General features: G+C 36.8%; 1 protein-coding gene across 1 annotated transcript; it reads left to right on the forward strand.

Annotated features, from left to right (window-relative positions):
• Window positions 1-3,775: 3,775 nt before the first annotated feature.
• Window positions 3,776-16,535, forward strand: LOC105336870 (threonine synthase-like 2). The gene is made up of 10 exons (XM_066069447.1): window positions 3,776-3,908; window positions 4,635-4,775; window positions 7,382-7,611; window positions 11,713-11,907; window positions 12,073-12,225; window positions 13,729-13,880; window positions 14,266-14,332; window positions 15,130-15,278; window positions 15,768-16,036; window positions 16,215-16,535. Exons 3-10 carry the CDS (start codon window positions 7,389-7,391, stop codon window positions 16,435-16,437), a joined length of 1,431 nt encoding a protein of 476 aa, XP_065925519.1. The 5' UTR covers window positions 3,776-3,908; window positions 4,635-4,775; window positions 7,382-7,388; the 3' UTR covers window positions 16,438-16,535.
• Window positions 16,536-23,696: the final 7,161 nt, after the last annotated feature.

The raw sequence follows: 23,696 nt of genomic DNA on the forward strand, positions 1-23,696 counted from the left end.
TACGAGCCCGATGCATTTTCAACGATATACATATAGCCGCTATAATTGCACAGGCAGCTGACGTTTTATGTTTTTCTCCTGATAAAAATATATATCATTTTCCTTTTATATCTTAATTATGAGGATAATCAGGGACTTATATACTATGCAAATGTATGATTTTTTCATCTTTTTAACCTTAGGCTAGATAAATTTAGCTATAAAAATTACCAACTGATTTTTCATTTCAGCAAAATGAGTAAAAATGCAGGTTAATATCCTCTATTTCGGTAAACTGTATATGTATGTGTGTGCTGGTGGCGGGAGAGGGTGGCAAATTTATTCAAAATCTTGACCAAAAAAAAAAAAACGAAAAAAAAAACATCTTGTTCCATGGTTGGGGCGGGGTTGCAATAGCGAAAACTTCCAACTTTAATGTTAATTTTCTAAAAAAAAATCCCCGTCATACATTTTTATAATTATGCTCTCAAAAAGGTGGGACCGGGACTGAAAAGGGGTGGGGGCGGTTCCATAAAGAAATATCTGTTGTGAGGATCCCCCGCCCCCCTTCCCTGATGCTATGATGCTAAATACATGTATATGGTTTGTTTTTTGTTGTATTTTGTTTGTTGTTTTTTTGCTCACGAAATTCTCTGCATACTTCGGCTACTACAAAACACTTGCAATTCATACTATACTTTTATCAATGAGTCTCACTATTTATGAGGAGCTTGTTTTCCGGTCCTTATTACTATAATTACTAATTAACAATCCAAACAATAACCAGGTATGTATATACACCAAGAACATACATTTTCTAAATAACTTAAATAAGTTTTATAAAATGAGAAATTAAAGTCAGGTAACTGAGAAAAAGACCCCCCCCCCCCCACACACACACACACTCAGAACTGACAACATACATATTGCTCGTCAGTCTATCTGCAGGTATGTAGTTACAGACTGCTGCAGACCTGCAGCTAGTCAGAGTCCACAAAGTAAGTTCAAATTATTCATGTGAGACGACCGTGGATTACAGAGTTAGGGTGGGGTGGCTGCCCACCGGCACGATGTTAAGACCCCCGTCCCCCGCCTCGTCGTACATGTATGTACGCAGTAGCCTCTTTTAAAAGTTTTAGATCACTATGGCGTTTACTACTGAACATTGAGCACCATATGTTATCTACACGGAGTGGGCGTTAACAAGAAAGTACTAATTAAGTAAACTAAATGGCTAGGCTATTGATTCAAAACTTGTTATTGAACAGATTTATTAAAAAAATAGTTTTTACCCATTGGACTATCGTTTCGCTAGGTTATAAGACTAGCTGTAGAAAATAAACAAATGATTACATATAACTGATCCAACTGTCGTATCAAAGCCTCTCTCTACAATGTAAGTATCTATATATTAATATTGTAAATTATATGATATGTCAAAATCGAGCCATATATATAAGGTATGAGAGAATGATAGGGAACAAATTCTTTAAATATGCACTGGAAAGTCACGTACAAACCCGACACTGTTTAGAAATTGTTTTTTTTTTTATATATGATTTACATATACATGTATACACTATACGCTAATTGTTTGTTGCATTTATGACTGTATGATGGTGTTGTCAAGTATTAAATAAAAAATAAGAAAATGAGAAAAAAATCGTGAAATCATTTTTTATATTTACCTCTTTACACCAACTTTTATCTGTATATAGAAATCAAGCTAGATAAAAATGAATAAAGAAAACAGAGATATTATCAGGTTGACATTTACAGTGAAAAATGATCACACCAGATTCAAATGAATATAGAATGAATATAATAGACTGGAATTTAAATGATACAAAACTCTTGTAATATAATAGGTGGCTGGTTGGGTTATTCGAAAGCTTTCTCAAATAGCAGGTGCAAAATGTGGCCCTTATTACCGATGATATATTTGTCCCTCCCTAAAGAATTAACAACCCCCGACTTTTTAGTGCTTTATATACATGAGTTTTGCATCATTGATTGAAATCCCCCTTTTTTTCTTGTCAAGGACTTTTCTTGAAAAGCTATATTTAAAGTCAAACATGATGACTCAATTAGGAAAAAATAAATGTGGTTCTTTTCAACCCAGCTGTAATAATTGAAAATTTTAAGCACTGCATGGCCACTGCGAAAGCCTGTTCGTGCCATGAAAAACCCCCCATATTTTATCTGGCAGCCACCAAGGGCACCTCACGGTACATATTCTTCTCCTGATATAAAAATATCCCTCCCACTTTAATACTATATAAGTATGGTTAGGTAGTGGTATGTCTATATTATGAGAGAAATATATAACTGTCTAGGGCGATCAGCACACAATATCTTGCGACCGCCAGATATACACTTTTTCTGATGGCTGCCCAGATAAAATTGGATGAACTGCATGGCGCTTAATGTAAACATATAATCATACATATAAGGACTAATGTAATAGGGGGGTTACGCTACTGTTGGCAAACTCAATTTTATGGTAAGAAACCGGCCCCAGAGCTTTAAGTTAACTAGCCAGAGGGTTAAAAAGTTGCTGCTTAGGTTTTAATATCGAGATCAAGGGTTATACCGTTGACGTATACAGCTCAATAATAAATAAAATTTGGATTTATTCACCAGTGGGCTTCCGTACACACACCTGGTGCAGTTTAGTTTGTCATCCTATATCCCTTACATGTACAATTTACTTGTAGGTATATACATGTTCATTTCATTATCGTAAAAGTTATAATTGTGCACCGCGCATACAATATGCATGTATATTTATAGACATGGAACAGATATAGACCAAAACCGACCACTTTTTATCTTGGTAGAAAAAGGATTTGTGAAAGAAAATTAAAATTCCTTGCTTTGAAGATTTAAAAAAAGGTAAAATAGAGAAGTACTATGCATTTATTCTTTGTTTACCATGCCTTCAAAAATGATTCACTGTTTCAAAGTCAGAATTATCCAATTTTTGATTGAATGAGGAGCCAACATGTAGGCCGCGTAAAGACTATGTCCACGGTAACTCCTACATCTGGGACAGAGAAAACTGCATGTGCGTTAGATTCCGATATTCCCGTTTAAACTCTTAAAGAGTCATAGGCGTCGGAACCGGGGGGGCTTAGACTTAACCATTAGACACATAGCAGAATAGAGGGTTCAGCCCCCCCCCCCCCCCTTTTCGCAGGAATCATAATTGTTCCTTAATGTACCTTTGAAAGGTTGAGAAGTTGGTGTCAAAGGCATACTAGCCCCGAAATTTACAGCTGCTGAAACTGACAAGAAAATGACATGAGAGATATTGACACGCGCCCTGTGTATCGATTGGTCCAAACCTACATAGTACAGCGACCTAGGAAAAATCACGGACTGCACGAGATAATCATGACGATGTCGGACGCAAAGTCTCACAGGAGACGATTTGGCTGTTTCTTTTAGCTAACGTAATTACATATATTAACAGTAATTTAGTAAATTTTACTTACTTTTCATAATCAACTTATCAATTAGCTAAATGAAAGATGTTAATATAAACAATATAATGCTTTCTTTGATGATTCATTATGAAGGTAGCGATCATTGCAGAAAAAAAATTAAATGTATATTCTCTAATGAATCACCAAAGAAAGCAATTTATTGTTTATATAAAGCACTGTCGAATACTCTGATGTAATGAATGGGGTTGTCTGATTTCAGGAAAAGTAAGAATGAGAATAAGGGAAATATTTTTTTTATTACTAGAAAACCGCATTTAAAGCACACACTACAAATATGTATGTCAACAATGGTTTAACTAAGGTATGAATATCATTTTTTGACCAAACCGAATTATCCAGGCATGCAAAGCAACATATGGTTTACAAATCAGAGCCGTTTTAATTAACAAGAGCGTGGACATTCATTGGGATGTATAATACGTAAGTAACTACTTAAGTTAGTTCATATATTTAGTTTTCTCATCTAAACAAGCTGTCATATATTGACCTCTTTTCTCCTGATTCGATTAGAGAAGCTCACCAATATTTTTAGGCTGTCAAAATCGTTAAAGCCTCCCCCCTTCCAAGGTCTGCTCTTCTAGCTGTGTGAAATTGACGCTGTTTCAATTGAAATATACAGCCCTGGATGAATTTGGACAAGATCCATTATATTTACATTTTCCAGTGTCTTTGTTTGTGACAACTCTAGTACTACGAATCGATTTTGTAATGTATGGTCCAATACATTTTATTACCATTTTGATGTTTACTCGTAGTACTTAATTATTGCTTAAAATAACGGACCCAAAGCATTTTTTCCTGGATAGAAAAATAATATTTGAACAACATTGATTTGAAATAAAATAAATCGTGTTTTTTGGCATTGAAAACTCCACTTACAAACATAACCCTAGAATTACAGACAGATGCATAAACATGTACCTTGATTTAGCTGAACTTTTAGGAAAATCATTTATAGTAAAAAAGAAATATTGAAAACACTTTAAATTGGTTAGGTAAGTATAAGAACAACATAACAACATGTGATTACAATGAAAAGACCCCGCCTTCATCAAATTGGAGTTGGACACCAGCAGCCCAAAGTACATGTTCTATAATATAGTCTTGTTGATTTTGTTCCATAATTCAGTGATTTTTTTTAAAAAGATATGACTGAATGTACAATCACGACCAGGTTCAGTAAATGATTTATGTGTAGTACAAGTTTCCATACATGTGCCTGCTTTGGTCAGCAACAAGATAAGGAGGACAAACTTATTGATTCACGACAAGAAAAGAAGACAGCACGTAAGTAGAACAATTCTTTACAAAATATGTGTCATGTTTCTTGTTGACAATGCAACGCACCTGATAAATTAATTTACATACGTGACAATCATAGACATTCACGTTTGTTGTTTTTATTTATTAGAATACGATTAATTGGAATTTAATCCTGTAATGTTTTTTTTTTTGTGTCGTCTGTTTTTGCAGCATACAAGGATTGTAGATATATCTCCTCTCCGTGACATTGACATTTACAAGCTAGGGTAAATTTTATCGCAGCGGATGACCTCGTTGTAAATTAAAGCGTCCTATGGCGCCCTATTGTTTGTTTAAGCAATAAATTAATCTGCTCGTTTCAGATATATATTAAACAACACAAAGACGGATCAAGAAATTTTCCTGGTTGGAAGTGGGGGGGGGGAGGGTGAGAAAAATATCTTAATTGCCGGGGGCTTGGTTGGTTCGGAAGCGATTGGGGAGGGGGGTGAAATTCTGCGAAGTGAATTTAATAAGTGTTAATTTTTACATAGCGGGGGGGGGGGGGGGGGGTGTCGGATCACCCCCATCCGCTGTCCTCCTTTAAATTCTCGCGTGCAACGTGTAAACCTTTGTTATGACAGTTATTTTCATATATCAGATGCCGACTGCTATGCTATCTGTCAGCTGTCGACTGCTCACTGCTAGCTCTAGACTGCCTACTGTTAGCTGTCGAGTGATAACTGTAAGCTGTCGACTGGTAACTGCCAGCTGACGACTGCAAATTGTCAGCTTACGAGTATTAATTGTCAGCTGTTTACTTATTACTGCTATTTCCGGACGGCTGACGACAGCTATCTCACAGCTAGCTTTCGAGTGATAACTGTTAGCTGTCGACTGATAACTGTTATAGCTGTCGAGTGATAACTGTTAGCTGTCGACTGGTAATTATCAGCTGTCGAGTGATTACTGTTAGCTGTCGACTGATAACTGTCATAGCTTCGACTGACAGATGTTATTGTTGTCGACAGATAACTTTTATAGTTGTCGACTGATAACTGTTAGCTGTCGACTGATGACTGTTTTAGCTGTCGAGTGATAACTGTTAGCTGTCGACTGGTAATTGTTAGCTGTCGACTGGTAACTGTTAGATGACAAAAGATAACTTTACAACTGTCGACTGATAATTGTTAGCTATCGACTGATATAGGTTATAGCTGTCGACTGTTGCTATAGATGTCGACTGATAAATGTAATAGCTGTTGACTGATAACTGTTATAGCTGTCGACTGATAACTGCTAACCGTTGAGTGATAATTGTAAGCTATCGACTGATAACTGTTACAGCTGCCTACTGAAAACTGTTATAGCTGTCGAGTGATAGCTGTTACAGCTGCCGACTGAAAACTGTTATAGCTGTCGATGATAGCTGTTAGCTGTCGACTGATAACTTTTTTAGCTGTCAATTGATAACTGTTAGCTGTCGAGTGATTACTGTTAGCTAACGACTGATAACGGTTATAGCTGTTGACTGATAACTGTTGTAGCTGTCTAATGAAAACTGCTAGCTGTCGAGTGATAACTGTTAACTATCGACTGATAACTGTAAACTGTCGACTGGTAACTGTTAGATGTTATTGCCAGCTGCAGTATACTGCATAATTCTCAATACTACTTGTAATGAATACTACGTATCTACTCTTTACCATGTACTAGCTTCAGTGTATATGTGCTTGAATGCTATAAAAGCAAACATTAATGAGGATAAGGTGATACATGTATGTGGAATTATGTCATATTTGCCAAAAACCGTATTTCAGCTAAATATAGCATACCTACATTTCTCGTTGATATAGATGAACTACTGACGAATTTATTTGAGCAGTCATTGAAAAGAGTTTTATTTGACTAGCGTGCATCGTGCATGTACATAAAATTCAGCATGCAGGTCAATGGCAGGGAGAATAAATCTTGGTTCAAATAATAGATTCAGTCTTCCTAATTCAGTCTGAAGTTGAACCCACTTCTTTTTTTTTTAGTTATAGAAACAGTTTTGGATCTTATTTTAATTAAATTAAATGGATTTTGTGGCTATAAAGGTACACGAATAACCGTATATGCATGCAGACATGTATGTTTATTTTCTATAGACACATACCGTGTTATAAATAAATTACTAGTAAACAAATAGTAAGGTCAGACGACACGTTCCTCGAAAAATGATAACTATATTCCTCAAATTTTCAACGGTCTGATGATATACCAAATAAATAATTATTATTTATTATCATTTTAAAATGACTGAAATTTTACAAACATAAATGTATAATCCAAAATAAAATTTTAATCAGCAATTCAAGTGTATTTTCAAGAAGATTATAAAGGAAATCACTTACTCTAGTATCTTGTAGAAATGTCTGGTAAGGTACCTTAATTTTTTGCAAGGAAGCTTGTCAAAGTGGTAGTAAATCAATAACAAATTCCTAGAAAAAGTTATCCAAAATAGAGGAACGTGTCGTCCAACCTTAATTACAATTGCTATTATTTTTACAAATACGCAGATACAAATGCAGTTGGCAGCTGAGCTGTTGAATATTAAAAAAATTTAGGCTTTTTATTTACACCCACATTAAATCACGTCATACTTTTAGATTCACAATGAAATATAAAAGTACTCGTGGCGACGTCACGGGACAAACTTTTGAGGAAGCTTTATTTACCGGATATGCAGCAGATGGCGGACTAATTCTCCCAGAAACCATTCCAAAGATTGACGCTAAGGAGCTAAAATCATGGGCCAAGCTATCCTACGTAGAACTAGCAAAAAAAATAGTTCCCCTGTTTGTAGGCGAGGATGAGATTCCAACATCTGATCTAAGTGGTAAGTGTACAATGGTTTGGAATTGATTATTTATATTTTATCCAGTCCTATTATGCTATCATACGATATGTATATTAACTTTGATTTGTTTCTATTGTCGACTACAATTGTAGTACACAGTTTTGTTGAGTCATTGATTTTCCATATCTTTCGAACACTATTTTAAAAACTCTTGTTAGTTTTACAGGTTTAGATCAAAACCCTGAGTTAGCAGTATACCTTGTCAATCACAATCTCGTGTTGCTATAGTTTATTTTCTAACTATTTGTTGCTGACTACTCATCTTAAAAGTTTAATGTCATAAACATGAGCATGTCATTCTAATTTGAAAGCTTGTTTTTGTAAATGTTGCTAATTGCATTACTTTGATTAGTTGTAAAAATTGCGCCAACACAATAAAAATCATTAAATAACAAATTTTAGTTTGTTCCACAGTAAATTTGCATAATATAATTATATATATTTATTTTACAGCACAACCCTTATCAAAATGAAATCCATTTAAAATCCATTTTTCTACCATTTTTTTTCTGACCATTTTTTTCCATTACTTGAATTTACACCAGAAATGCTGTACAGAATCAATAGCATTTCTAACCATTTATTTTACCATTTTCATTTAAAACCATTTCAATTCTTTATTCGCTCAAGACCAGTTCACTGGTATTTGAGGTTCAAAATCAGTATATACAAATGTACACGAATACAGTCAAGGATCACATGTACAGTAGAAGTAATAATGACAAAAAAAAATCACAATACAATAGGTTGTTAAAGTTGGTTTCTGGAAGAACAGACTTTGAAAATTTTCTTAATAAATATTGACAAGTTTTTTAGTTTTTCTACATTAAAAGTATTCATGAGCTCGTTAAATTTTATAATATTTGGGTTTTCATAATATCTCTTGGGTAAAAACATTTTTCTGTCGTTTACAAAATATGTACATTCTAAAATATAATGAAATTCATCCCCAATACTATTAGAATCACACATTGTACATTTTCTTAAATGTTTTTCAATATTATGCCATCTACCTGTTTCAATGGGGAATCGATGATTACATGTTCGTAATTTTGTAAACGTGATCCGTAGATCTGTAGGTAAAATCAACAAGTACTTTTCTAAATTGAGATTTGTTTTAAAAATTCTATAATTAATACATTTTGGTGAGTTATCTACAATACTTCTCCAATCTTGTACAAATTGATTTTGTAATATTTCTTTAACTGTTGACTTAAGCCAGTTATAACTACATATTGTTTGATTTTCCCATATATATGACAACCCGCACGAGTTGAGTATATCATGTATACATTTTATCCATGGATGTATAAAAGATCCATTTTTGTAACATCTATAAAAATAACAATAGATTACATTAGTGAGTTTACAATCGTGGGCTGTCAAAACTTTTGCCCAGTACATTATCATTTTAATTTTAACAAAGAGTGACAATGGATACCTTCCAGTTTCTCCATACACCATACAATTTGGAGTACTAGATTTAAGATTAAGAATAAATTTCAAAAATTTTAAATGTACCTTTTCAATAATATCTAAATTTTCGTAACCCCACACTTCGCACGAGTAAAGTAAAATTGGGATAATGACCTTGTCAAATAGGTCTAACTGACAATTAATTGGTAGGCTAAAATAACGTATTTTACGTAAAACACCATACAATGCCTTTGACGCTTGTTCTACTAGATGTTTTTTAGCATTATTAAATTTTCCACTTCTTGATAAAACAATACCCAAATAGCAAAATGATTTTACGTTTTCAATAGTTACTCCTTTATACAAAAATTTACGCTTTGACATTGCACCTTTTGAAAAAATGAGGATTTTTGTTTTGGCTATATTGACATTAAGTTTCCATATATCACAATAATTTGCAAACACATCTAAAGCCTTTGAAACACCATTGAAACACCATTTAAAACCCATTGAAACACCATTTTTCTGGGACAGTTAATATGCAAATTAACCATTTCCTAGCCATTTAAACATGAGAGAAAAAAATGAAAAGAAATGGTGTTTTAACAAATGCATTTAATATCCATTTTAAAACATTAAATTACACAATATAGAAATGATTCTTTATAAAAAGTTGGATCCTCCCAGGAAATGTTCAGAAACATGCTCAATACATACATTAAATCGTCTGTGCATTTAATCACTTGCTCACTAAAACTTGCTCCTATGAAAACACTTATTTCCAGTTTTGTTTTGAATGAGTTTAGTTTGGCACTTTGAGTTCAAGTTCTCCACATTCATTTTCGTTGTCCCTGCATGCTTGTACTCTGAAAGAAATGAAAAATGTTACAATATTGATGTAATACAAATTTTCTTTAAGTGTATATTTTATGTTTGCATTTAACTCTAGCTCCTTAATAGAATGAATTTTCAATGATGGTGTTAATTCATTTGGTGCCTCAAAAATATTTATCAACTTATAACTATGTCAGATGTCTGTATAACAATTTGTTAAATAGAAAAAATATAATTTTAATATCCATGTATCAAGAAAAATTTTCAAGGAGGAAGGGGGATTGATTGATTATAATTCTGTTGCCAGGGTAGTCCCAATGCAAATTAAAAAAAAGAAAAATAATAATGTTTTATACGAATTTAATAAATTTCAGTTTTGCCAAAGTTCACCCCCCCCCCCCTTGATCCGCGCAGGTATTTGATCTATATATCGGGACTTTTCGACCTGAGCTGGGATGGATCACTGCTTTGACTTGTTTACTTCCATAAAATTAGACCTACATAAATAAATCCTACATCAATCAAAGTGTGATTTTAATAATTGATCTCGTTATAATGGTAATATGTTGTCATTCCGATGTTAAATACAAAAACTTTAGATAACTAAGGTAAACAGGAAATACGATATATGATGCGCGCGCGTTAGAAAATTCAAAAATTTAGGGGGGAAGAGGTCATCTTGAAAATAATAAAAGGTTTCATTTTAAATTATATACTGAAATATTTCTAAAGAAACAATAAATATCTTAAACTTACTGCCAGATGAGAACACTTTGGCCTGCTCCAGATAATCCTGTAGGCTTATATGTCCACCATGCCATCGTCATATCAGAGTGGATGTCAGAAAAGAAACGGAATCATTATATCCTCTACTAAGAACACAATTCTCTGCCTTGGTAGCAACTGAATGGTTTTTGTCTGCACCAAAAAAAACACCAGAAAAATAGGATCTCCTCTTTGAAATAAATCGGCCGTTATTGTTCCTTGGTCACTGTACAAGTGCTGCCGTGCAAGTAACATACGTGGCTTCAGTGGAAAGTTTCAGAGATAACGCTACCCCCTGCCGGGATGACTGAACCAGAGAGGAAACTTAAATGACCAACACTATGTCATAATGACCTTTGAATGGCTTACATCTTGCACTCAGATTCTGGAAGCATACTGCCAGTATCATGATGTACGACTCCACCACACAAAATATGTGGACGTTATTAATTGAATGCATACTCAACTGGCAATTGATAAATATTGTTAATTGTATTTAATATAAATGTATGTAATATATATATATATATGCACAATAAACATGCTGAAGGTTTTTTTCTTCTGAATTTATGAGTTGTTTTATTGTTGTATGTTCCTTTAATTTCTTTCATTGCATGATCAAGGAAATACGTGTAATTACAAGGAATTGATGGTTTGGGTATCAATTCTATGTATAGCTGTCAGTACGTATACAACACATACTAAACAGTAGATCAATTAAGCTTCTTCAAATAACCATTTCAACGGGAAAAATGGTCTAGAAAAAAAATGGAAGAAAAATGGTGAACTTGGCAAAGGCAATTCAGTTTCAATGCCATTTTTTAAATAAATGATGAATCAATGGAAAGAAATGGCCATTTTAAAACATTTTTCTGTATGAATGGCTAATAAATGGTTTCAATAAATGGTTTGAGAAAGTTGACTCCAGAAAAAATGAAAATAAATGGTTAATAAATGGAAAATCAGAGAAAAATGGATGAGAAATGGTAAATAAATGGAAAATTGACCATTTCTTTTGGCTAAGGGAATAATCCTACTAGATGTTTTTAATATTTTGAATTTTAGATATTATCGACAAAGCCTTTTCCCGTTTCTCGGTACCAGAAGTTAGTCCAATAAAGCGACTTCCGGATGGATTAAATGTGATGGAACTGTTTCACGGGCCGACATGGTCATTCAAGGACATGGCTCTTTCGTGCGTCGGACAATTCATACCTTATTTTCTTTCAAAGAGAAGGAAACATTTCAATATTATCGTTGGTAGGGAACGAACAAAATCAATCCTCTCTTTTTCCTCTGTCATGCCTTTTATTTTCAAGACCCTAAAACTGTCACATATGATTGAACCACAGAAATAACAAACCACCGCGCTTTAATCTAAATGTATATATTTTTTTATTGATTTTGCCAAATTTATTTTTTTAGGAACGTCCGGTGATACCGGAAGTTCGGCCATTGAAGCCGTAAGGGGACAGAAATGGATTGACATTGTGGTGCTCCTCCCAAAGGGGCGCTGTTCACAGATACAGGAACTTCAGATGACCACTGTGATAGAGGACAATGTACACGTGTATAGAGGTGGACACTTCTTATTATAGCCAATCGCAACATTTTAAATTTCATTACAGAAAAATGCTTTAATTAGATTCACTTAAAAAAAATAGAAAAATTTATTAGAAAAGGCACGCACGCTTGTCAAATTTAAGGAAAACCTGTATTCTTTTATTACATCTGTTTCTCCCCAGGTAATAGAAACCATACCTTAATCTAAAATTTGTTAAGTTGGAAATATATATTTTGAAAACTGAGATGGAATTCTGGGAAAAGTGTATTCATCTTTTGGTGGTTAAATCTTCACTTTTTTTATTTCAAATCCAGACTTTGAAAACAAAGCTGAATCATTAAACCAGCTTCCATAGTACTGGATTAACATCGATGGGCAGTAAACTTGTTAGCTGAATGTCGAAAAGCAGAGTCGAATAAAACGAGTGTACCATGCATTGACGATGACAGATATAAGTACAGAAAAGTGAAAAAGTCGATGAATTTGCTGAAATTCTATTACTTAGACATAAATAGTACTTTGAAAAACCTATGCTTTGTTCCATACTTTAATGTCGAATGATATAGAATTGACGAAAGACAGATTTCGTTGTTAAGTTACTAGCTGCTTCTTGATGAATAATCCTGTGAAAAGGTTCAGGAATGCTCAAATTTTTGTAACGAATAACATGCGCGAATATCCCCCTCCCCAAAAGGAAAAAAAATCGAGTGGGAGTCTGAGGGAAGTTTTTGTTTGCTCCGAGGAGGGGAAGGTCTGAGATGTACTTTCGGTAATTTTTACTTCGTAAATTAAAAAAAAAATTATATTTCCAGAAGGGGGGGGGGGGTCCGGACCCACCTCTCTAGATCTGCGCATGAACTTTCATGACCCCCCCCCCCTTCTGGAAATATAATGTACACTTTAAAGGGACCTGGACACGATTTCAGATGAAAATTTTATTTTTGATTTCTATGTATAAAATAGTTTACTTTTGTATTTTGAATGATTCGTCAAAGTTTGAAAGTTAGAAGTCATGTTACAAGCGAGATACAGAGGAAAGAAGTCCTTGTTATGTAAACAAATCTCGAGTCTTATATTTGTTTACAAATACTGTAAAGTAAAGAAATTGCCATTTCTTTATTAAAATAACTTGTGGAAACAAGAAAGACTGATTCAATGGGTTCATAAATAATTTCATCACAACAAATAACAACTTTAGTTTGAAACTGATACCAATACTACAAATATATAAACATTAACAGGACTCGAGCTTTGTTTACAAAACAAAGAATTCTAGCCTCCGTAATTCGCTTGTAACTCGATATTTGACTTTCAAATTTTGTTAAAGCATTGAAAACATCTATATTAACAATTCTAGACTTAAAAATTGAAAAAATAAAATTTAAACATTTTGAGCTAAAATCGTGTCCAAGTCCCTTTAAATATACATGTATGCTGACAATATAATGATTTTAAACGAAACAAACATTATAGCTTTAAAAATTGCGTATCAATAGATAAAACTTGTCTTTTGATAGTTGATGGCTCGTCAGATGACCTGGATGCACCAATCAAACTATGCTTCAGGGACAACGCCTTCACCAAACGTCATAACCTGTCCTCCATTAACTCCATAAACTGGGCACGGATCATGGTTCAGACAGTGCACTACATTTACGCCTACTTACAGGTACTCCCATAAAAACGTAACCAAGGCAGTGAAAATACCAACGTCCTAATCGATGTTTTAAGCCCTCTTAAATCTTTTAAAATTTTCTTTTTTATGGAAGATATCTCCATATACATAACAAAATAATACCTTAATTCTTAATTATTTACGATGCGTTTAACTTCAAATGAGAATTAATAAATGCTACCGCATCTTTGAAAGTTGATGTTTCTGGAAATTTGATGTTTCATTTTCCATGATCATATTATAAAATGAATTCTAATTTATTTCATCCTATGAAATCATAAAGCATTCTATGTACTTGATTTTTTCTTTATACCTGAATTATATTTAAAATCATAATATTTTAATGTAGATATTTTAATACCTGAATTATGTCTTCCAGATGTGCCCATCCTGCGACAAAGTTGTTCAAGTTGTTGTACCCACAGGTGCTCTGGGCAATATAACTTGTAAGTACACTAAGTCATCATGTTAAAATACGTACATGTATTGGTATACAGTGGAATATGTATCAGAATAGTTAAATATAATACCTGTGCCTACTGCATATCTTAATTTATGAACATGTTTGTAAACATAAGCGCTCTTTCCAAAATTCAGTGATATCATCAAAAGAACTATATATGATATGAGTTGAATTTGGCCCCCATAATTCGCCATTTTTTAAAGTGTTTCGGGAACATTAAAATGTTATGTTATTTTTTTAGAAGAGTTGATAAAAAATATATTTTTCACCTATTTATTTGATTTATTTGCACTCACTTGCAGTATTTGACGTCAGAAGTGACACTAGTTCTACAATTCAATCAAAATTAGTCAAAAATTGACATTTTTCTTACGTTTAACGAATGGGAAATATAGAGCGCATGCTTGAACAAGGACATTTTTTTGTCAATTATTAGTCTTGGTTAGTGACACCTCTGATTAAGATATGTTGTTTGTTCAAGCATGCACTCTATGTTTTCGGAAAGAAAAACTGCTTGAAAACAAGCTGTTTTATGCTAAAAATGCAAAAATGGCAGGAAAAGGTTGTCTTAATGATATCATATTTCTAAATTGTGGGCACTTGAATCAAAATGAACATAATGTAAAAACACCACATAAATATCTGTACAAAGAAAACAAAGAATTACAGTAAAATGATGATGGTCATTTTAGGGGGCCATTGTAGGCCCATATCATATATAGTCCTTTACCAAGATTTTGATTTCTTTGTGTGAAACAATAGGCTGTTATCATGTTTCAGCTGGCATACTTGCGAGAGAGATGGGGGTTCAGTTAGAGTTCGTGTGCGCAGTAACCCAAAACGACGTCGTAGCACGCACAATTCAAACAGGAAATTACGCAATTGCTGACCACGTGATTGAGACTTTGGCACCAGCTATGGATATCCAGGTATACAATCCCAACTTGTCGGGTCTTTCCAACCGAGTACTTCTTGTCCGGAAAGCCCGAGAAATAATTGCGACTGTAGAATTTTACTTGAAAGATAAGATGGTTACTGAGTATGTATAATTACATACTTAAAGTGTATTGATAAATCTTTTTGGTAAATATTATTATCCAAAAATAAATGAATAAATAAATAAATGATTAAATATGTTGTTTGTTCAAGCATGCGCTCTATGTTTTAGGGAAGAAAAAAAACTGCTTGAAAACAAGCTGTAAATAAATTAACCAGACAATCTTTGATGTAGTGCTTATTTACACAAAAAAGTATGATTGTCAACAAGAAAGAGGGACTATCGTAAAATTTCTTTAAGAAGTTATTTCTTTTCTCTTGCAAGCAACGTTTTATTTTGATAATAAGAAATAGAAGACTGCAGTCATGTATAAAGACTAACTTTCATTTAAGATTTAAATTAATTTCTTTTCAATAATCAGATTCCATACAATATGGAGAGAATCTGGTATGTGTTGACAGGGGGAGACTGTAAACTAATTAAAAAACTGATGACAGAATTTGAAGAAACCGGAAATGTTATGGTTCCCAAGGAAATCACAGAGGCCTTACAGAAGGTCGTTGTGGACACGTTTGTCGCTACCGATGACGTCATCAGACGTACGATGAAAAGAACCTGGGAGGCACATGAATACCTGGTGTGTCCTCATACTGCGACAGGGGTGGCCTACCATTATCAACAGCTCCAGAAGTAAAACGAAACAGTTCATTTTTGCGTTCATTACATTATGTATTTGATCAATTCGAGATTTATCTTGTTTTCAACTAGTGTTAAGCAAACGGAAACTGAAGATCTTTTTATGCTACATGTCAGATGTTGTTTCTGGTTTTTTACAAGTAACTGATGTCATATTTTTGTTTAATTCAAGGAACCCTGAGGAAAAGAAAGCACGAATCATCATTGCCACGGCATCCGTTATAAAATTCGAGGAGGCGCTGCAATCGGCCGCCATTCCTTTCACACGTGACCCACGAGTATCGAAGTTATTTGAAAGCAAGCAAAGGTACAAGGACATGAATAAAGAGGATAACTGGCTGGAAATGTTACAGGAGAAAATAGAGGACATTGACAGAAATCGCGCAAAGGAATGACCATTTGAGAGAAAAACATGTTTTGTTTTACTATAACTGTCCAATAAATGGTTTGGTTCACATGCATACATGCTTGAATCATCTGTATTACTCATGTGCATTAGGTTTCCATACTATTAATTTGTCCCATTCCGTGAAAAAACTTATAGAGCAAAACAAGTTAAGTTTTTCTTTTCGTTTTAAACGGAAGCTAATAAGACAAAAGAAAAACTACCCAAACTACAGATCTGCATCTGAATCAAACTGCCAAGCGGTTTGACATAAATTACGCGTAATTTTTAACTACGTTGAGAATATCTGACAAAGTAAATGTCTTCATTAAAGGCCCTGTCACACCAAGCTGCGTCCCCACGGCGTATTCACGGCGTTGTAAAATTCATGGAATCGCCGTAGGATCGCAAGGAAAATTAAGAAAAAATGTAACTAGGCTGAAGCTAGCAGCCACTAACAGCAGCCACTAAGCCCGTAGAAGCTAGCAGCCAATAAGGAAATTCATCAAAGGACTGAGAGTACTCGAACAGAAAAATTATATTTCACCTAATTATCGACATATTTTAATTAATATCAAAATGATTAATGCTCAATAATTTGTACGAGCATTGCCGACTTCCAAAGCCGTAAAGCTCGCCTGGATAAGAGTTATAAATGCTTCTATGTTGGATAGAAATGAAATACGTCTATACGGGTCATAAGTTATGAAAATAATGTTATCCTAAGTGTAGACTTATTGATACAAATAGAAAAACTATATGCATCGTATTGAATGATATGCAAGCGTATTGTGATATAAAAGAAATGATAAATTAAAGTAAATTAAAAGGCATAAAACGATACATATACAATAAAAACTCAAAGCCAACTCAGTGTGGCAAGATAATTTGTTTACATCGACGTTGAACATGTGCGTGTTTAAAAATTTATCCTCGGGCCTTTTTACTCCCCCGGAAACAACATCAATCAAAAATTAAAAAGACATTGTATTATTACGAATATGAGACAGTAGAACACCCAGCATTGTGATTTTATTCTCACAAATAAATTATTATATGTCGCAGTCAAAAACAGCGAAAATCATCAGGTGAAATTGAGATTATTTTGTATCGGCCACGTTTTGACGTGAACCTTCGAATACAACATTGACAATGAAAAGGGTCGGGTTAGCTCACCCGAACTTTGTCAAATTTTAGCATTTCACAATGATATAGGGGTTAAAAGTGGCCCATTATCTTCCTTATCTTTGAAGTGTGCATCAAACGAATAACAGGGTAGTGTAGGGGGCATATGGGGCTAATATTTCCCGGTCTCAGATTTGGGCTGTAGGGGTACCACCAAGTGGCTCCCATGGGTTCTGGCTCATTTCAGGGATTTATATCTCACTTGAGATTGGCCACAGGAACTTGCAAACACTTGGATTAAGTAGAGGACCTCAAGAGGTATTCATAATAAGCGTTAGAGGGCACCTATGACCCCTACAAGGATTCGGTTAGCTCACCCGAACTTTGTCATATTTTAGCATTTCACAATGATATAGGGGTTAAAAGTGGCCCATTATCTTCCTTATCTTTGAAGTGTGCATCAAACGAATAACAGGGTAGTGTAGGGGGCATATGGGGCTAATATTTCTCGGTCTCAGATTTGGGCTGTAGGGGTACCACCAAGTGGCTCCCAGGGGTTCTGGCTCATTTCAGGGATTTATATCTCACTTGAGATTGGCCACAGGAACTTGCAAACACTTGGATTAAGTAGAGGACCTCAAGAGGTATTCATCATAAGCGTTAGAGAGCACCTATGACCCCTACAAGGGTTCGGTTAGCTCACCCGAACTTTGTCATATTTTAGCATTTCACAATGATTTAGGGGTTAAAAGTGGCCCATTATCTTCCTTATCTTTGAAGTGTGCATCAAACGAATAACAGGGTAGTGTAGGGGGCATATGGGGCTAATATTTCCCGGTCTCAGATTTGGGCTGTAGGGGTACCACCAAGTGGCTCCCAGGGGTTCTGGCTCATTTCAGGGATTTATATCTCACTTGAGATTGGCCACAGGAACTTGCAAACACTTGGATTAAGTAGAGGACCTCAAGAGGTATTCATCATAAGCGTTAGAGGGCACCTATGACCCCTACAAGGGTTCGGTTAGCTCACCCGAACTTTGTCATATTTTAGCATTTCACAATGATATAGGGGTTAAAAGTGGCCCATTATCTTCCTTATCTTTGAAGTGTGCATCAAACGAATAACAGGGTAGTGTAGGGGGCATATGGGGCTAATATTTCCCGGTCTCAGATTTGGGCTGTAGGGGTACCACCAAGTGGCTCCCAGGGGTTCTGGCTCATTTCAGGGATTTATATCTCACTTGAGATTGGCCACAGGAACTTGCAAACACTTGGATTAAGTAGAGGACCTCAAAAGGTATTCATAATAAGCGTTAGAGGGCACCTATGACCCCTACAAGGGTTCGGTCAGCTCACCCGAACTTTGTCATATTTTAGCATTTCACAATGATATAGGGGTTAAAAGTGGCCCATTATCTTCCTTATCTTTGAAGTGTGCATCAAACGAATAACAGGGTAGTGTAGGGGGCATATGGGGCTACTATTTCCCGGTCTCAGATTTGGGCTGTAGGGGTACCACCAAGTGGCTCCCAGGGGTTCTGGCTCATTTCAGGGATTTATATCTCACTTGAGATTGGCCACAGGAACTTGCAAACACTTGGATTAAGTAGAGGACCTCAAGAGGTATTCATAATAAGCGTTAGAGGGCACCTATGACCCCTACAAGGGTTCGGTTAGCTCACCCGAACTTTGTCATATTTTAGCATTTCACAATGATATAGGGGTTAAAAGTGGCCCATTATCTTCCTTATCTTTGAAGTGTGCATCAAACGATTAACAGGGTAGTGTAGGGGGCATATGGGGCTAATATTTCCACAGGAACTTGCAAACACTTGGATAAAAGCCCTCTACCTAATTCCAGTGTTATCAAGTTCTTGTGGTTAATCTCAAGTGAGATATAAACCCCTGAGGTGAGCCAGAACCCCTGGGAGCCACTGGGTGGTACCCCTACAGCCCAAATCTGAGACCGGGAAATATTAGCCCCATATGCCCCCTACACTACCCTGTTATTCGTTTGATGCACACTTCAAAGATAAGGAAGATAATGGACCACTTTTAACCCCTCTATCATTGTGAAATGCTAAAATATGACAAAGTTTGGGTGAGCTAACTGGACTCTTGCAGTAGTCATAGGTGCCCTCTAACGCTTATTATGAATACCTCTTGAGGCCCTCTACCTAATCCCAGTGTTCACAAGTTCTTGTGGTCAATCTCAAGTGAGATATAAACCCCTGAAATGAGCCAGAACCCCTGGGAGCCACTTGGATGTACCCCTACAGCCCAAATTTGAGACCGGGAAATAATAGCCCCATAGGTCCCCTACACTGCCCTGGTATCCGTTTAATGCACACTTCAAAGATAAAAGAGATAATGGCCCGCCGCTCACCCATATAGCAGTGTGAAATGCTAAAATATGACAAAGTTGGGGTGGGCTAAACCGACCCTTGCAGGGGTCATAGGTGCCCTCTAACGCTTATGATGAATTCCTCTTGAGGCACTTTACCTAATCCCAGTGTTATCAAGTTCTTGTGGTCAATCTCAAGTGAGATATAAACCCCTGAAATGAGCCAGAACCCCTGGGAGCCACTGGGTGGTACTCCTACAGCCCAAATCTGAGACCGGGAAATAGTAGCCCCATATGTCCCCTACACTACCCTTTTATTCGTTTGATGCACACTTCAAAGATAAGGAAGATAATGGACCACTTTTAACCCCTCTATCATTGTGAAATGCTAAAATATGACAAAGTTTGGGTGAGCTAACTGGACCCTTGCAGGGGCCAAAGGTGCCCTCTATCGCTTATTATGAATACCTATTGAGGTCCTCTACCTAATCCTAGTGTTATCAATTTCTTGTGGTCAATCTCAAGTGAGATATAAACCCCTGAAATGAGCCAGAACCCCTGGGAGCCACTTGGTGGTTCCCCTACAGCCCAAATTTGAGACCGGGAAATAATAGCCCCATAGGTTCCCTACACTGCCCTGGTATCCGTTTAATGCACACTTCAAAGATAAAAGAGATAATGGCCCGCCGCTCACCCATAAAGCAGTGTGAAATGCTAAAATATGACAAAGTTGGGGTGGGCTAAACCGACCCTTGCAGGGGTCATAGGTGCCCTCTAACGCTTATTATGAATTCCTGTTGAGGCACTCTACCTAATCCCAGTGTTATCAAGTTCTTGTGGTCAATCTCAAGTGAGATATAAACCCCTGAAATGAGCCAGAACCCCTGGGAGCCACTGGGTGGTACTCCTACAGCCCAAATCTGAGACCGGGAAATAGTAGCCCCATATGTCCCCTACACTACCCTGTTATTCGTTTGATGCACACTTCAAAGATAAGGAAGATAATGGACCACTTTTAACCCCTCTATCATTGTGAAATGCTAAAATATGACAAAGTTTGGGTGAGCTAACTGGACCCTTGCAGGGGCCATAGGTGCCCTCTATCGCTTATTATGAATACCTATTGAGGTCCTCTACCTAATCCTAGTGTTATCAAGTTCTTGTGGTCAATCTCAAGTGAGATATAAACCCCTGAAATGAGCCAGAACCCCTGGGAGCCACTTGGTGGTTCCCCTACAGCCCAAATTTGAGACCGGGAAATAATAGCCCCATAGGTCCCCTACACTGCCCTGGTATCCGTTTAATGCACACTTCAAAGATAAAAGAGATAATGGCCCGCCGCTCATATAGCAGTGTGAAATGCTAAAATATGACAAAGTTGGGGTGGGCTAAACCGACCCTTGCAGGGGTCATAGGTGCCCTCTAACGCTTATTATGAATTCCTGTTGAGGCACTCTACCTAATCCCAGTGTTATCAAGTTCTTGTGGTCAATCTCAAGTGAGATATAAACCCCTGAAATGAGCCAGAACCCCTGGGAGCCACTGGGTGGTACTCCTACAGCCCAAATCTGAGACCGGGAAATAGTAGCCCCATATGTCCCCTACACTACCCTGTTATTCGTTTGATGCACACTTCAAAGATAAGGAAGATAATGGACCACTTTTAACCCCTCTATAATTGTGAAATGCTAAAATATGACAAAGTTTGGGTGAGCTAACTGGACCCTTGCAGGGGCCATAGGTGCCCTCTATCGCTTATTATGAATACCTATTGAGGTCCTCTACCTAATCCTAGTGTTATCAAGTTCTTGTGGTCAATCTCAAGTGAGATATAAACCCCTGAAATGAGCCAGAACCCCTGGGAGCCACTTGGTGGTTCCCCTACAGCCCAAATTTGAGACCGGGAAATAATAGCCCCATAGGTCCCCTACACTGCCCTGGTATCCGTTTAATGCACACTTCAAAGATAAAAGAGATAATGGCCCGCCGCTCACCCATATAGCAGTGTGAAATGCTAAAATATGACAAAGTTGGGTTGGGCTAAACCGACCCTTGCAGGGGTCATAGGTGCCCTCTAACGCTTATTATGAATTCCTGTTGAGGCACTCTACCTAATCCCAGTGTTATCAAGTTCTTGTGGTCAATCTCAAGTGAGATATAAACCCCTGAAATGAGCCAGAACCCCTGGGAGCCACTGGGTGGTACTCCTACAGCCCAAATCTGAGACCGGGAAATAGTAGCCCCATATGTCCCCTACACTACCCTGTTATTCGTTTGATGCACACTTCAAAGATAAGGAAGATAATGGACCACTTTTAACCCCTCTATCATTGTGAAATGCTAAAATCTGACAAAGTTTGGGTGAGCTAACTGGACCCTTGCAGGTGTCATAGGTGCCCTCTATCGCTTATTATGAATACCTATTGAGGTCCTCTACCTAATCCTAGTGTTATCAAGTTCTTGTGGTCAATCTCAAGTGAGATATAAACCCCTGAAATGAGCCAGAACCCCTGGGAGCCACTTGGTGGTTCCCCTACAGCCCAAATTTGAGACCGGGAAATAATAGCCCCATAGGTCCCCTACACTGCCCTGGTATCCGTTTAATGCACACTTCAAAGATAAAAGAGATAATGGCCCGCCGCTCACCCATATAGCAGTGTGAAATGCTAAAATATGACAAAGTTGGGGTGAGCTTAACCGACCCTTGCAGGGGTCATAGGTGCCCTCTAACGCTTATTATGAATTCCTGTTGAGGCACTCTACCTAATCCCAGTGTTATCAAGTTCTTGTGGTCAATCTCAAGTGAGATATAAACCCCTGAAATGAGCCAGAACCCCTGGGAGCCACTGGGTGGTACTCCTACAGCCCAAATCTGAGACCGGGAAATAGTAGCCCCATATGTCCCCTACACTTCCCTGTTATTCGTTTGATGCACACTTCAAAGATAAGGAAGATAATGGACCACTTTTAACCCCTCTATCATTGTGAAATGCTAAAATATGACAAAGTTTGGGTGAGCTAACTGGACCCTTGCAGGGGCCATAGGTGCCCTCTATCGCTTATTATGAATACCTATTGAGGTCCTCTACCTAATCCTAGTGTTATCAAGTTCTTGTGGTCAATCTCAAGTGAGATATAAACCCCTGAAATGAGCCAGAACCCCTGGGAGCCACTTGGTGGTTCCCCTACAGCCCAAATTTGAGACCGGGAAATAATAGCCCCATAGGTCCCCTACACTGCCCTGGTATCCGTTTAATGCACACTTCAAAGATAAAAGAGATAATGGCCCGCCGCTCACTCATATAGCAGTGTGAAATGCTAAAATATGACAAAGTTGGGGTGGGCTAAACCGACCCTTGCAGGGGTCATAGGTGCCCTCTAACGCTTATTATGAATTCCTGTTGAGGCACTCTACCTAATCCCAGTGTTATCAAGTTCTTGTGGTCAATCTCAAGTGAGATATAAACCCCTGAAATGAGCCAGAACCCCTGGGAGCCACTGGGTGGTACTCCTACAGCCCAAATCTGAGACCGGGAAATAGTAGCCCCATATGTCCCCTACACTACCCTGTTATTCGTTTGATGCACACTTCAAAGATAAGGAAGATAATGGACCACTTTTAACCCCTCTATCATTGTGAAATGCTAAAATATGACAAAGTTTGGGTGAGCTAACTGGACCCTTGCAGGGGCCATAGGTGCCCTCTATCGCTTATTATGAATACCTATTGAGGTCCTCTACCTAATCCTAGTGTTATCAAGTTCTTGTGGTCAATCTCAAGTGAGATATAAACCCCTGAAA

This window comes from Magallana gigas, chromosome 8 (assembly GCF_963853765.1).
Source record: "Magallana gigas chromosome 8, xbMagGiga1.1, whole genome shotgun sequence".
Classification (NCBI taxonomy): Eukaryota; Metazoa; Mollusca; class Bivalvia; order Ostreida; family Ostreidae; genus Magallana; species Magallana gigas.

Excerpts from the sequence above, each read along its gene's own strand:
- LOC105336870 (XM_066069447.1), top strand. The coding sequence starts at position 7,389 with ATGAAATATAAAAGTACTCGTGGCGACGTCACGGGACAAACTTTTGAG. Across the intron at positions 11,908-12,072 it reads ACATTTCAATATTATCGTTG|GAACGTCCGGTGATACCGGA; the intron begins GTAGGGAACGAA and ends TTATTTTTTTAG. Across the intron at positions 12,226-13,728 it reads CAATGTACACGTGTATAGAG|TTGATGGCTCGTCAGATGAC; the intron begins GTGGACACTTCT and ends GTCTTTTGATAG.